Here is a 14,235-nt window from a genome sequence, read left to right on the forward strand (position 1 = left end):
TTTTTTTTACTGGGTACAATATCTCTGTTTTGTAAATTAAAAGAGAAAGTTGGGGAAAACGAGTACCTATATACTAGCATTAATATACTTAATGCTAGTATATAGTATACCAGCAACTTAAATCCATTAGACTTACTATTTTCTCTTAATATGCAATCTAAATAATAAAAAAATCTATTATCTGCAGCCAATTTTTAAAAAAAAATATTAATTTCAATAAGCAGATATATCTACCAATCAATTTCTAGCTCTGAATAAAAGATTCTTACAATATTTCTACTACTGAAAAACACATCAAAAATGTATGAACTTGTAATATTCCACTTCACTAAGACCACTGCTATGTCATATATTTGGCTTAAAAGCCTGTGAAAAAATTCTTTCCCAGAAATATTAATCACCAAATTAATATTTCACCAACAGTGAAACGATCACTGTTCTAAGAGTGGTCAGAAGTACAAATACACCCTCTGATCCAAAGGCATACAAACACCAATTTGTGGCTGGGATTTCCACAAACACTTAAGGCACTTCAAGAACTGAAGAGGCTGAAGACTGCAAGTCACAAACCCAGAACTCAGCACTTAAGTGACAAATTTTCTACTGGTAAAGTTTCCTCAGGCATCAGAGAGTGTGCTGCTACAGCAGTGCTGTGGCTGAAATCTCTCCTGAGAGATTGCACAGGGCTCTGCAGGGACAACTCCTTCCCATGTCCAAACCATGTGGCTAAAGATAAGCCTGAACTGAATGAACATTTTATTTCCTGCCCACTGAAGCTTCATCACTATGCAGTTAAAACCAACAGATTTACATAATGAAAGAGACACCAATCAAGTAAAAAACAAAACGAAATAAAAACCCCAAATTTTAAATACCCAAAGGCATTAAAAAAGATTTACAAATCCTGATTCTATCAGAAATTTCTTACATGTGGGTCTGGATGTTAAAAGCAATTTATTTTATGGGTCTACCATTATGTTGAACTATCTCCAAATTCCAAAGTTAAAAAAATAAAATAAATTTATTCCACTCAAATCATAACCTTCTTTTAAAAGCAATTTTTTGTTTACACTGTCCAGAAGATTGATTCCTGAAAAATAAAATATTCTTTCAGAGAAATAGAGGTATTATTTTAAAAGTGAAGTCAGCCTGCAAAAGTCAGTAAGTATAGAAAAGTTATTTAATTAACCAACCAGGATACAAATTCTGTCACAGACAATGTCTGACCTGTGAGACAGACACTTGCTCTATTCTAGCACTATTAAGAAACAATTCCTTGTGGATATTCAGAGTAAAAAAAAAAGGCAAATGAAAGGTAATGAAAAACTCTCATCTAAGGAATCTGGGTTGCACAGATATTGCTGTGTTCTATGTACAGTGGAAATTCAAAATTTTACCAATATTGAAAAGACAAATTGAATTCAACTTGATATTGTTAAGTAGTGAATGCAAAACCATAGCTAGTTCTTATTTCTTTCTCTGATGAAAAAGGGATTATAAACACGTGCCATGGAGTTATAAAACTGGCCTACATAATGTACTGAGTGTGGGGGCTTACACAAGTCACTTGCCTACCTGTCCTACCTGTTTTAAGTGCTGTTCACATTGCAACTTCATCAAAACCAGAAAATTTCCCCTGCACTATCTGAGGTGTTTGGCAATCCCACAGATTTCTTCAACAGACAAGTCTATCTTACACCTATTGATGGATATATATCTTTTATACAGATATGACCACTATAAAGATTGACACTGAAGGCTGGTTTGTTTTGTTGGTTTTTTTTTTAAATAAAACTTGCTTTCAGCCAATTAATTACTGTTCACTAGAAATCTCTAATGAATACTGGGTCCCAGACTCTTTTTACATATTATTTTTTCTCTTTCCAAACCTTATATTAAATTATTCCCATGCAAGATGTATCCAAAAATTTTTAAGTAAAACAGAGGATATCAAAAAGGAAACATCTACTCCAGAAAGCACACAAAGCTGACATAGTATAAAACACCCAGGAAAACATTCATATCACAATGGAGGATTAGAGGATTTTCAAAACTGTTGTCTACTGAATCAAGAAAAATGTTTCAACATGTATCAACATTTTAGAAATTTCAAGTGGTTTAGATTATTGATAGAGAACTCAGGAAAAAAATATAATATCTAGAGTTTTTTAAATTGGTTTAAATAAATTATAAATGTTACCATGCTAAGAAAGGTATTTATAGACCTTTAATAATTGTCTGGTAGCCATTATTTACACACCAAACAACCAAGTCTCCAATCTACAAGTTAATATGCTTTAGCTCTACATAAACTTCTAACTAGGAAACATTTTAATTGATTTTACCCCCTACATAGGTGCTTTTGCATTTACTTAAGCTTTTCTCAGGGCAATAAAATTAAATCAGGAGGGTAATGTCTTGAATCTGGGCAGAGCAAGCCACCAACTCACAAAATCAAATTGCTCCCCCTGCTCTTAAAGCTCTGTCGTAGCTCTGCAGTTCTCTTTGACTGATAGAAGTCTCTCCTTCTACTGGCACTTTAATTCAATTTCCTAGGCCCTTTTCACTGGAGCCTGAGAACCTTACCAAAGCCAAAGATCTGAATTTTCTCATTCTATTTATGTATGTAAGAAAAAAATACTACCACCTCCCCAATTTCTTGGAGAGTTTATCAAAATGCCTTCAAAGCAAAACTTCTTTCTTGAACCCAAAATAGCTATTATCCCAAAGAGTGGCAAAATATCCCTTAAAAGGTATCCTGCTTTGACAGGCCATGAGCTTTTAAATCTACATATGTCACACCATCATACTGCTGCTCCAGCTGTTTACTTTATCTTAGCAGACAATGTGACATTTATTTGTACTTGAGTTTTGAATGGTCTGCTAGGTTTATCTGTGTACCAGAATACACATTGCCCCTCATATTTTTCAAAATATTTTGGAAAAATTGGGAAGAAAAATTCTCTTTTCTCACCATTAAAACATGACAAGACATTAATTTAAAGATTTGAAAATTGGTGACTGATTTAATCTGATTATGATTATAATCTATCTTTAAATAGAAGCCACCATGAGACACCAAATAGTGAAATTTTATATTAAAGTGGACAACCAAGATCTTGTAAAAGTGAAATATTTGTTTCTGTAGAGCATGATGGACCTTGGACAGAGGCTAAAAGCCTCTGAATTTAACTGTTTTGAGAAGTCTGCACTGAATTTCATGCTGCCCCAGTCACAGTGCTCACACTGCCTAGAGATAAGTCAAGCATACAAGGACTCATTTATTCTTTATTTTTTTCTGCAACAAAGGAAAGCAGCAGCAAAATGGCTAATAAAGGGCTATTAAATCCAGTCTGGCTAACACAGTGCAAAGAACTTGACATTTAGCAGTCATCATCCTCCTTACCAAAAACAGTCATTAGTTAAGGTAACACTGTGTACCAAGTAATATTTTTCCTTTTTCAGACCAGCCAGGCAATGAGCAATCTGTTGTAATAAGTGATTTAAGGGGAAAGAATGCTGAAAGAAAATGTTTCCGAAAGATACAGGGAGTGGCCACTGGAAAGAGAATAAAAAATCTGAAAGTTACAACAACAGATCACAACAAAAAAGAGAGCAATGTCACAGGCAGTAAAACTAATTTGGAGCTAAATACATTTGCTCATTGTTTTCCTAAGTGAAACTTAAAAAACAGCTCAGAAAAGAAAACTAAAAGAGAACACTAGGTCACACAAAACTTCACACTTTTTATTCTACAAACTTTCACATAGTTTCAAGAAACCCTACCAGCCACTGCACAAACTCTTCAATGTCCTAATCTTTGCTTATCTTTGTAAATACACATTAAACAAAAAGACATGAAGATGAGAAGATGACATTAATCTCTCCTCTGTGCATCTTTCCCAAGATTTTGAGACTCTTTTATTTGTAGTAAACATTCAATTTTCTGTTTAAAAGAATCACTTGACTCCCATTAGCAGCAGTAATAATGCCATACCACAAAGAAATCAAATTTGGCAGCCTGATAAGCAAAGGAAGGAAAAGGAAACATCTGAGTCATTCCGTTCCAGCTCAGTCAGCTCTGGTTGCACCATCTTTATGGATTGTCTTGAAACCCTGCCCACACTTGCAATAAGAAGGCCTTTAAAGTTACTTTTGTTTTGTTTTGGGATTTTTTTTTAATTGAATCCAAATGGAAAAAATGGTAGACAACTTAGCTCAGTTGTCTCCCTATATCTATCTATCCATCTGTATACACACACATTATGTACAGCATGTGCATATATAAATATACAGAAACACACATACACATAAGTATTTGAAATACTAACTTCTTTTTATACATAGACTTCACCAGAAAGACAAGCAACTCTAAATGTTTAGATTGTGTGATACAGATTTTAAATGTCACATTTATAAATGGCTCTTTCCTGCAAGTGAAGTCTTATCCTATAAGGATGTAAACACTTTGGCTTGCTGGAAAGAGACTCAGCAAATGCCCATGTCCAGAAAAATCAGAAGCCTGGGGATTACTCATGTGTACAAAGCTACCCCTGAGTTCTGCAAGATGAGATCTAGAATGTACAAAATATTTGATCACAAAATACTCTAAACAAACTACAAGAAGCTCTGAAAGTCTCAGAAATTTGAATCCAAAAATAAATAATAGAAAAAATACCATATTGAAACATGAATTGAGATAGGTTAAAATTTAGTTGTTTTTTCAGTTGTTCAAAATAGAATTGGAGTCTCAAACATTAATTGAGCATTTTCATTTTACCCATTACACACAGTAAAATATTCCTGTAAAGGCCATTTTGTAACTCTAAAAAAATAAAATAATATGCAATTTGAAACATAATGCACTACTTCTCTTCTTCTTCTGTTATTTCCTGAAGAGCTGTCTGCTATTTTTTATGTCATAATAGCAATATCAATTTCTTCTACTATATTATGTTGGTTTCTTTCTGCAGTTTCCTTCTATCTTCATGCCAAGCTCTGTTCCTTACTGGCTGTATTTCCAGATTTTCTTTTCTGCTAGACTTGCAACCTTTCAATTTAAACTTTGCTTACTTGCAGGGCAATCCATAAGCACATGCAACAGGCCTAACATTTGTTTAACACCTAAATGACAAAGTTTTCTGCAGGTTAATGACATCCCCATGTCATCTCTCAATGAGCACTGACCTCACCTGGGAGAAAAATCACTAGGGGCTACTCAGAAAATGGAGGAGGTGAGAATATTTATTAATCATGTTTTTCTCTTAGGCATGTGTTTACCACCATTTTAGGTGAGACACTCCTCTGCCTGTGTTTCAGATTCAGACCCTCCAGATGATGTAAGGGTAGGCATCTCCCTGTTATTTTTCCACTAGCTGCCTTTGGGAATTAAGAGAGAAAGAATATATTTACTCATGCCCAAGCATCCATTTCCTACTCTTTCCAATACGTAATCCCATGTTTGTCCCTGCAACACAAAAATTTCTTATTCACTGTCCCTCATGCCCCCTAATTCCCCAAAGTAATGCTGAAAATTCATTTAACTCATCATTTTTTAATTATGTTGTTTGGGAAAATTGAGTAACAGCAGAGACACTGAAGCTCTCTGTTAAACAGAATCAGAAAGACAGAAAAATGTTTAAAACAGATTTTGAATAGGGGATGTAGAAAACAACACCAAACAATCTACTGATCTGTATAATCCTTATAGCTTTCTAAAACATTTCAGCAGAACAAACAAAAAACCTCGTGCTGACAACAGTCCAAACTTCCAAAGCTTTGGGAATTAGAAGACAATCTTTTGAAACAGCTATAAAGCAAATACTCAACACTCCAGATGAGCAAATGAAGAGATGTTTGCAGTAAATGGAGAATTTTTGTAGTTGGGAAAGGTCACCAGCAGAGTTGCACAGAGAGCTGTGCTGAGTTGGGCATTGTTCAGTTCATTCCTAAATGGAAGATTCATGAACCACAGAAAGAACAAAGTTTTGCTTATGTTATTCTATTATGTTATCTATTTTAGCAAAGTCCACCTAGGAAGCACAGCAAAAAAAAAAAAAAAAACCCACAATCAACAGTCCATGAATGGCTATTAAAATGCAGACCTAATGCACATATTAATATAAAATAATGTATATGGAGAAAATCAAACTTTACAAATAAAATGGCAGGCCTAGAAGAGATCATTACTACCTACAGACAAGACCTTAAGCTTCCCTTGATTAATCCATGACACCTCATACCAGATTTGTCCATACAAATACTGGGCAAAGTTACAATTCCCTCACCTCCAAACACAGAAGAATGGGGAGGCAACCCCAGATGATGGGAGATTAATACCAACCTTTCACTGAGAAGACTCCAGCTTTAAAAAGAAAGGAATGGAGAAGCTAAGGATCAAAGATCACAAAATCATGGCTGCATTGGAATGACAGAGAGGGATCAAGTACTCACTCTCTCTTCCAATAGAAGAAATGGGGAACACTAAGTGAAACTAACAACTTTCAGGCTTCAAACAGAACTGACAGTGATTTCCACCACGTAGTTTGTGTAGTACTCCTTGTCACTGAAAGTTATAATGCAACTTTACAGCTAAATTAGTTGAAAAAAAGAGATTAAACAATTTGTGGAGGAGAGATCCATCAAGTTCTACATAAAATACGGAAGTATCTTTAGCCCCAAAAATCCATTTCTGCAAATTATTATAGGTATAAACAACCATATGCTGCTCTATACTGTCTACTTGTTCATAAGCTGTGCTTTCCATCACCCTCAAAAAACAAAAGGGTCAAAAAAGTCAAAAGGGTCTTTGGGTTTACTTACTAAAGGTATCCTTCTGTAAATAAACACATATTCATCATTTTAACATTCATATGTTAAGTATTTACTGCTCAAAAACACATCTTAGTAAAAAAGATGAAAACCAGAAATTGTATTTATTCACTCTAATATCTGACAAGGTATTCCTCTGATGGCAGTGTGTTAAGGGTACAGTAAGCTACTTGCAGTAAATGATGGATATGATTTTGTTCCATATGCTTTCCCATTCTTCAGCCAAGGATTTGATGAGGGCTAACACAGTGCTGAGATGACAAAAATGTCTTCCCACCAGTGAATCCAGTGACTCAGAGCCAAGACTCCTTTGGGCCTTCTGCTGCAGCCCTCAGCAGCTTTGCCTCTGTCTCCCAGTAAACGTCAAACACTATCAGTGCTGTGCCCTTCTGCCCCCTGCTAATGACCAAACACATTCTGCAAGCTCTGCAAATGTCTCCTTAACACACTCATGCCTTGGTCCTGGCTCCTTCCATCAGCAGCACAACCAGACTGCCTGGGAATGGCTTCAGCAGGCTTCACCTCCCACACACCCTCCACAGCTGCTTTGCTGGGCAGGATTGCTATCTTTTGCAGTATCCACTTGATTTGTTGGGACTCAGGCTGGGGCTTAATAGAGAGAAAACCACAATTTGTACCAACAATTTATGCACTTTGAAAGCTAATTTTTTTCAGTCGCTTATGACTCCTTTGCCTACTTTTTGCAAGTAGTTTCTTTCTGTTGAAAATTCTATGAAAACATTCTCATCTGAAAAAATACTTTAAACTTTCGTTTAGACAAATAAATATCAACATCAACATACAGACATTTCATCTCCTTTTATTGTCAACAGAAGACTAGTCAACACACTTGGTCTGGAGAAGGCACAAATAAATGAATAATCTGCCCAAACAGCAGCTAATTGATTCAGTTGGCTGACCAGTGGTGCCCACTGTTGATTTAGGTATCCTGGGCTGAGAGGAAGCAGCTGTGACACAGGTCCAATAGGGACTTAGTCTGAGGTTAGAAATTATTATTTCCAATAAATGTGTCCCCTTTTGAGTAAGCTGAGTTCTGCTCCAGGCACTATGAACTGTACTGGCTGAGTTGCTACTTATTAGAAGGGAAATTCACAAACCAAACACAGATGTAAACTCCTCTATATAGAGACCTAAATGTAGGTGTTTCAATCCCAAATGAAATTCTTTACTTATTCATAAAATTTCTATGAAGGAAGATGTAAGATAATTTTTATTGAAATAATCTTATGCTTTACCCACCCTGTTCTGTGTCATTCAAGAAAATCATCACTGGCACTCACTGCAATTTGCTGCCCAGCCAGGAGTGCCAATAGCTGTGTCAGTATTAGGTTATTTTCAAACCCTTCAAATAAATCTTCAGTATCTGTACATTAAGTATGTACAAAACCCTGCATCTTGAATAAAATCTTCTGGTGTGTTATCTTGTGAGCAATTCCTACATGCAAATTGATGTTTACCCATAAAGTGATCAAGTGTACCCACAGTCCACATTGAGATTGCAATTCTTCATCCTTCACAGTGATGAGGTGTGTTTATTTTACTTTGTCTTAATTTTAATCTACTGGATTTTTTCCAAAAGGGTTTCAAAGATCTAACAGAACACAAGGATCTTGTATTTTCAGATGAAAATGGGATGGTTGTTTGCAGGCTGAAAATGCACCACTTCAAACAGCAGATCTGCAAACAGCATGCAGATTTCTGCTGTGATAGCCCAGACTCCTGCACTGACAGTCTCCATACATATCACCCATTTCATTTTCCTAAACCTCTCTGCTAAGAGGTGTAATGTTAGCACAAATCAACACTGAAATGCAAAATGTCATTACATTTCCATTACCCCTACCTCTTTAGTGATTCACATTTTCTTCAGATAGATGTGATTTGTGTCATTTAGTGTTGTGGGGGTTTTATTTGTATTAAGACAGATACTCTTGGCAAGCCTCAATAATAATTTTCACTGGCATTTTGAACATACATTAAATTCCACCAAAAGCTCTTATGAAGAGAGAAAAAAATGTAAGTACTTGTGAAAAAAATGTAAGTACTTCCTACTCAGCTGTCCAGAAACTCAGCATAGAATTAAATTACTAAAACTTCCCCCTTTCCCTTTGACATCTACAGTACAAACCAGAAATTAAAATACATTGATAAGTGAGTAAATAAAAAAGTACATGCCCTAAACTATCCAATGTTGAGTACATGTTAGGATCATGTAACAAAAGCAGTAATATGCAACACAAGCTGTTGCCCTCAATCTCATTTCAGAGCCTACCTTCAAAAGCTACTCAGCTGGAATGGCTGCAACTTGAGAAATTCTATTAAGGTTTGTTCACTTAAAATTATACTCACATGTTGAAAAAGTGTTTCATTCATAGCAGACATGCAGGTGCAATAATAATAACACCCAAATTAATAATCACACAACAAATACAGAATTACTTATTTCAAAATTAAATCTTCTCCTCAATAATTTTCATGTCATTCTCAGTGCAAATCAAGTCCACTTTCTTTCGTGACAACTATTTTTGTCAATTTTTACCTTTTCTGCTATTAACAGAATATTAGTTTCTTTTCTTGTTCAGTCTGTTAGACTCAAGTGCAGTGAATACAATTTTGTTTGTACAGCTAGCAAGAAACAAGAGAGCAAAGAGGTGCTGCCAAGAAAAACTGTGAACAAATTGCAGTATTGGTCTGAGTATGTGTAGCTAGTCCTGCAGACAGGTTTGGATTTGGATTGTGTTTAGGTACAAATAGTAACACATTGCATCAATATTCAAAAGTCTTCTGTCAGAATTATCAACACCACATACAAGAAATTGCTCTAGAACACAGAAATTCCCTAAAAAGTGTAAGACAGGATACAATTATGGGAGGGGGAGACAGCAAGAGGAAATACCCAGAATTTTACATTCCTCTACAGCTTAAATGGTTTAATATAAATATGTTTCACCAATTTCTGCGAAAATAAGCACTCTGTATTTAGCCAGAGATGAAATGAAATTTCCATGATTGTATTTATGGCATTAAGTAGCTTTTCAAACCATTTTGTACATGGGTCTCCATTTTTAAGGGAAGTCAGCACAGGACTGGGATGTTGGCTCTAGTCCAAAAAAGTCCAAAATTGTCCCAGGTAAAAATGAAACCACATGCTATGCACAGCTCCCTGAGCTCGTTCAAAACTGGGAGAATCCACCCTGCAGAAGCAATCTAAACCATGGTTCCGAGGGAAGGGGAAGTGCCAGAAAGGGGGAGGAGCAGGAGAGAGTGAGAAAATGTACAGCCAGAAGTAGCACTGGCAAGGTCAGCAACTAGTAATGTTATGAGCAGCTTTCAAAAGAGAGCCTGAGATTAGGAGTAGACATTTTTGATATGTGGGAGAAAACACTTGGCTGCACCATTGGTCTGGGCCCCATGCTGTTTTAATCCATGTAACAAATGATATGTGGAGTAGAGCAAAGTCAACTCAGCTTCCAAAACGGGGCATTTTTCAGAACCAGTTCTTCACAAAATACTTATAAGCCAGGAAAAACTTAGGGCGATATTTTTTTTACAAAATTACTTTGCACAGTCAATCTATGTTGTAAGTAAGAAATAAAACAGATGAGAATGTGGAATTTATCAATGCCAGTAAAAATGGACTTAACCCATCAGCAATACGCTCTGCAGGATTTCCTAAATTTTTGTTTGAAAGGGGAAGGTGATTTATTTAAATTAATTTATTGTTTTTAATTATCTAACTATCAACACCACTACTAAAGAAAATACATTTGATATACAGGCACCACTTGAAAGACAAGCATTGAGAGTCAAACCAAAGATTAAATAACTGCTTACTTTCATGCTTGAAAAAGAAACTGTCCTTGACTGTAGAAAGCCCTCTATGGGTGATGGGCTACCTTTGTGAAGTGCAGTGTAGAACTACAGTTCAACATCACAGGTAAGTAAAAAAAATGAGTGGTAATTCAGTGAGTACCTCAGACATGTAATAGTTATTCTGAAAGTACCTCCTACAGCTAAAACTAAGCAATTCATATAAAACAGGTAAGCTATTCATGTATGATTGGAACCTTCAAACTACTGATTATTAAATAAATTGTACCATTGTTCTTTGTCCCAAAAACTCGTATTGCCTAACTCTCTTCTGACCCAGCTCCTTTCCATTCACAGCCATTCAGCAGAACTGAAGCAGAGGAGTAACTGAGTATTTACAGATGAAATACTGCCTATTTTATTTATAATAGTTCCCCGGTCAGCTGTCCAGAAAGGATAATACCCATGACTAGATGACAAGTAAGGTCACCACTAGGTTGTGAAGAATGCTGGTCATCTGGTGGCATATTTTGAAAACAACCATTTTTGTCAAGCTGAAAACATTTTTAACTTCTTCTGCATTACTTCTGCAGCATGGTATCATTCTACCAGAATGATAATTCACATTTGGGATACTAGACAACTTGATATATTAGTGGAGTTAGACGAGTATAATGCTTGCATTGTTCACACATTCTCCTCTGACTCACTGCAAGATTATAAATACCCACCGTAAGGGGAGCTCCACCCTGGCGAGGTTTAATCTAATATTTTCTGCTGTTGCAGACCCTTCAGTCTTTAAGACGAAACCAAGCCATTAGGTCTTGACTCCACAATAAGACTTTTTTTTTTTTTTTTTTTACATTTAAGATGATTCACAAAAACTAGCTTTACACGGCTTCCTGTAATCTCAAGGCAAAAGGTGTTCTGTAAATGTACTTTGTTTCAAATGTAAGAAACATTAACCACCCACTTCCTGTACTGTTCCCTAAAAGGTTTACAAGTACTGCAGGACTAATCCAATTCTGCCAAAAGCCTGCACTTCTTGCCAAAGAGGGACTCAGTTAATGCTAAATGACTGTACTCTTCACATTAAATAATACTTGGAAGCTGAAACACAGCAAGGCTTTATAGACCCCTTTTGAAAATATCTGACAAAGTCACAAGTTAATTTATGACAGGAGGCCCCGCAGAAAATTCCCAGGGCCAAGCTCTGCTCAGCTTCCACGGCTGAGTGTGTGCAAGGAAAGGGCAGGGCTGGTGCCAAGAGCTTTCTGAGCCCAAGTAACATATAAGCAGGTCAGTGGAACAAATCTGCTCCTCTTAGTAAGCCACGAAACAAAACAGTGTGTGATGTTCATTTGGAACTTTGCCTTTATTGCAGGGAAATATGCCTGGAAAGGTAACTGTTTCAGTCAAATCAATGTGACTTAAATGTCAATCATTGTCAATATTGAAATTTATACCAACGCAATCCCACCCAAAACAGTGACCAGAGGAACGGTCGGGCACTTCAACTGACACATTTGTGCTTGAACTAAAAAAATGGTTGTTAACTAATGTTGGCAAATCCCTGCAGGAATCTGAGCCGGGTTCGTTTTCAGCAAGCCCAGGGCTCGGGTACCGGTTTGCTCCTACATCCTCCACACGTCTTAAGAATTGAGCAGAAAGTGTCACCTATGTCGCTGTCGATCCCTCTGCCGCCTGAATTTGCTTTTAAACAGGATACTAAGGAAGTACTGAAATCCTTCTAGGGACGCACGCTAACCAGACCCGCACGCTAACCAGACCATCCCCCCCTAAGAGTCCCGCAGAACCGGGGGCACCGCTCCGACCCCCTCCACCCCGCGCCGCCGGAGCCGGGCAGGAGCGCGGCGGGCACGGCCGGACCGCGGGGCCGAGCGGGGCCGGGAGCGGCGAGCGCAGCCCCGGAGCGCAGCGACGCCCGAGCCCCTCGGGCAGAGCCACCGCCGCGGGTCCGGCCCCCTCCCCCGACCGCAGACAAAGAGCCGAGGCTCCGCCGCCACCCACCCCAGCGCCTCTCGGCCCAGGTATCCATCCCCTCCTCCGCCTTCGCCTCTGCCCTCCCTCCTTTCCTGCCTCCCTCCGCCCCCCTGCCTGCCCCGGGCCGCCGCGGCAGCCCCCGCCGGGTACTCACAGGATGGTGGTCTGGGGGGACACGGCGGGGACGCTCTCCAGCATCAGATGCATGCAGCGCACCGTGGTGCGGAAGCAGAGGCAGCGGCTGGGGCACCACACGCTCCCGCGCTGCGGCGGCGGCTGCGCGGCGGCGGGGGGGAAGAGCCCCCCACTGCGGAGCAGCAGCAGCAGCAGCAGGCAGAGCCCGGGGGCGGCCGCCGCTTCGCACCGGGCCATGCTGCCGGCCGGAGGGCGAGGAGGAGGAGGAGAAAGAGGAGAGGGGCTTCTGCAGATCCGCGTCGCTCCCGGTCCGCTCCCGGCTGCCGCTCGGGTCGGCGGCGGGGCGATCCCGACCCCGCGCGGGCTGGAGGAGGGGACGGCGGAGGGCCCGCCCCGGCCGGCGGAGCGAGGGATGGGCGGCCGCCCCGCGCGGGGCTCCGCGCCGCCCTGCGCACGCACCGCAGGCAGAGCCGCGCCGGGCACCGCCGGGATTGGGGTCCGCCCGCCACCTCTTCTGCTGCTCCTCCGTGCGCGGGAGGGACAGCGTGAGGGCACCCTCTGAGCGGGACGGCAGCTTTCACCTCGGGAGAGGAGAGGAGAGAAGGAAGGCAAAATGAGAGGACTGGAGAAGGGGAAAGAAAGGGTAAGGAGAGAAAAGGAGAACAGAAAGCAAAGAGAAAAGTTGAGGACAAATAGATCAGGGAAAGAGAAACCTTTATGGGAAGAACCAAGTCCAGCAAGCCCATTTCCATTTCTGCCCTGGTTTGAAAACTCACATACACAACCCTTGGAGTGTCCTCTGTGACTTTGACTGCTTAGCCAGGACAATCTGTTGGATTTGCCCTGAATTACTTTCTGGTTGTGGTTTTGGTTAGGTAGGTGCACAGGCAAGGAGGTATAAGAGGACCCGCTAGAATGTCACGTAGGAGAATAATGGTTGCAGCCACAGCTCACATGATCTTAACACTTTCTCAAAACAAATCTTGCCTGAAAACAAACAAATTTGTGATTTCTAACATTGCCCTAAATACTTTGTCATTCTTACGTGATGTCAGTCCTAAGCAGATCAATACCTTATCACCAACCCTTTGCCTATCCCAGTTGAGCACTGGCACATCATTTCTATGATGACAGTAACAGTGATCACAACTAACCTGTTATGTCTAACAACAACACATTCTCTTACAAATTATGGATGTCAGCACCCCCAGTTCCACCCCAGAAATAAGCCATGGCATTTCTGCAGCATTGCCCAAATCTCTTTTTCTTCAAGAAGCAATGTAGAGCCAATCTTGCCTAAAACTTGACTATAGTAATTCATGGAACAGATTTCTCAGAGAGTGTTGCCCATCACCAGTGCAACAACAACAACTAAATAAACTATTTAGTGCAATACAACAAGAGAGGTTGCAGAATCTCCCTCACTGGAGATAA

At 39.5% G+C, this 14,235-nt stretch overlaps 1 protein-coding gene across 1 annotated transcript in view; it reads right to left on the reverse strand.

Annotated features, from left to right (window-relative positions):
• PXDN (peroxidasin) overlaps positions 1-13,144 on the reverse strand; it is an 83,138-nt gene extending 69,994 nt beyond the window's left edge. The window contains exon 1 of the mRNA XM_050972515.1: positions 12,821-13,144. Within this exon, the coding sequence (XP_050828472.1) occupies positions 12,821-13,038 (218 nt within the window). The 5' untranslated portion in view covers positions 13,039-13,144. The remainder of the gene's footprint in view (positions 1-12,820) is intronic.
• Positions 13,145-14,235: the final 1,091 nt, after the last annotated feature.

This window comes from Serinus canaria, chromosome 3 (genome assembly GCF_022539315.1).
Source record: "Serinus canaria isolate serCan28SL12 chromosome 3, serCan2020, whole genome shotgun sequence".
Taxonomy (NCBI): domain Eukaryota; kingdom Metazoa; phylum Chordata; class Aves; order Passeriformes; family Fringillidae; genus Serinus; species Serinus canaria.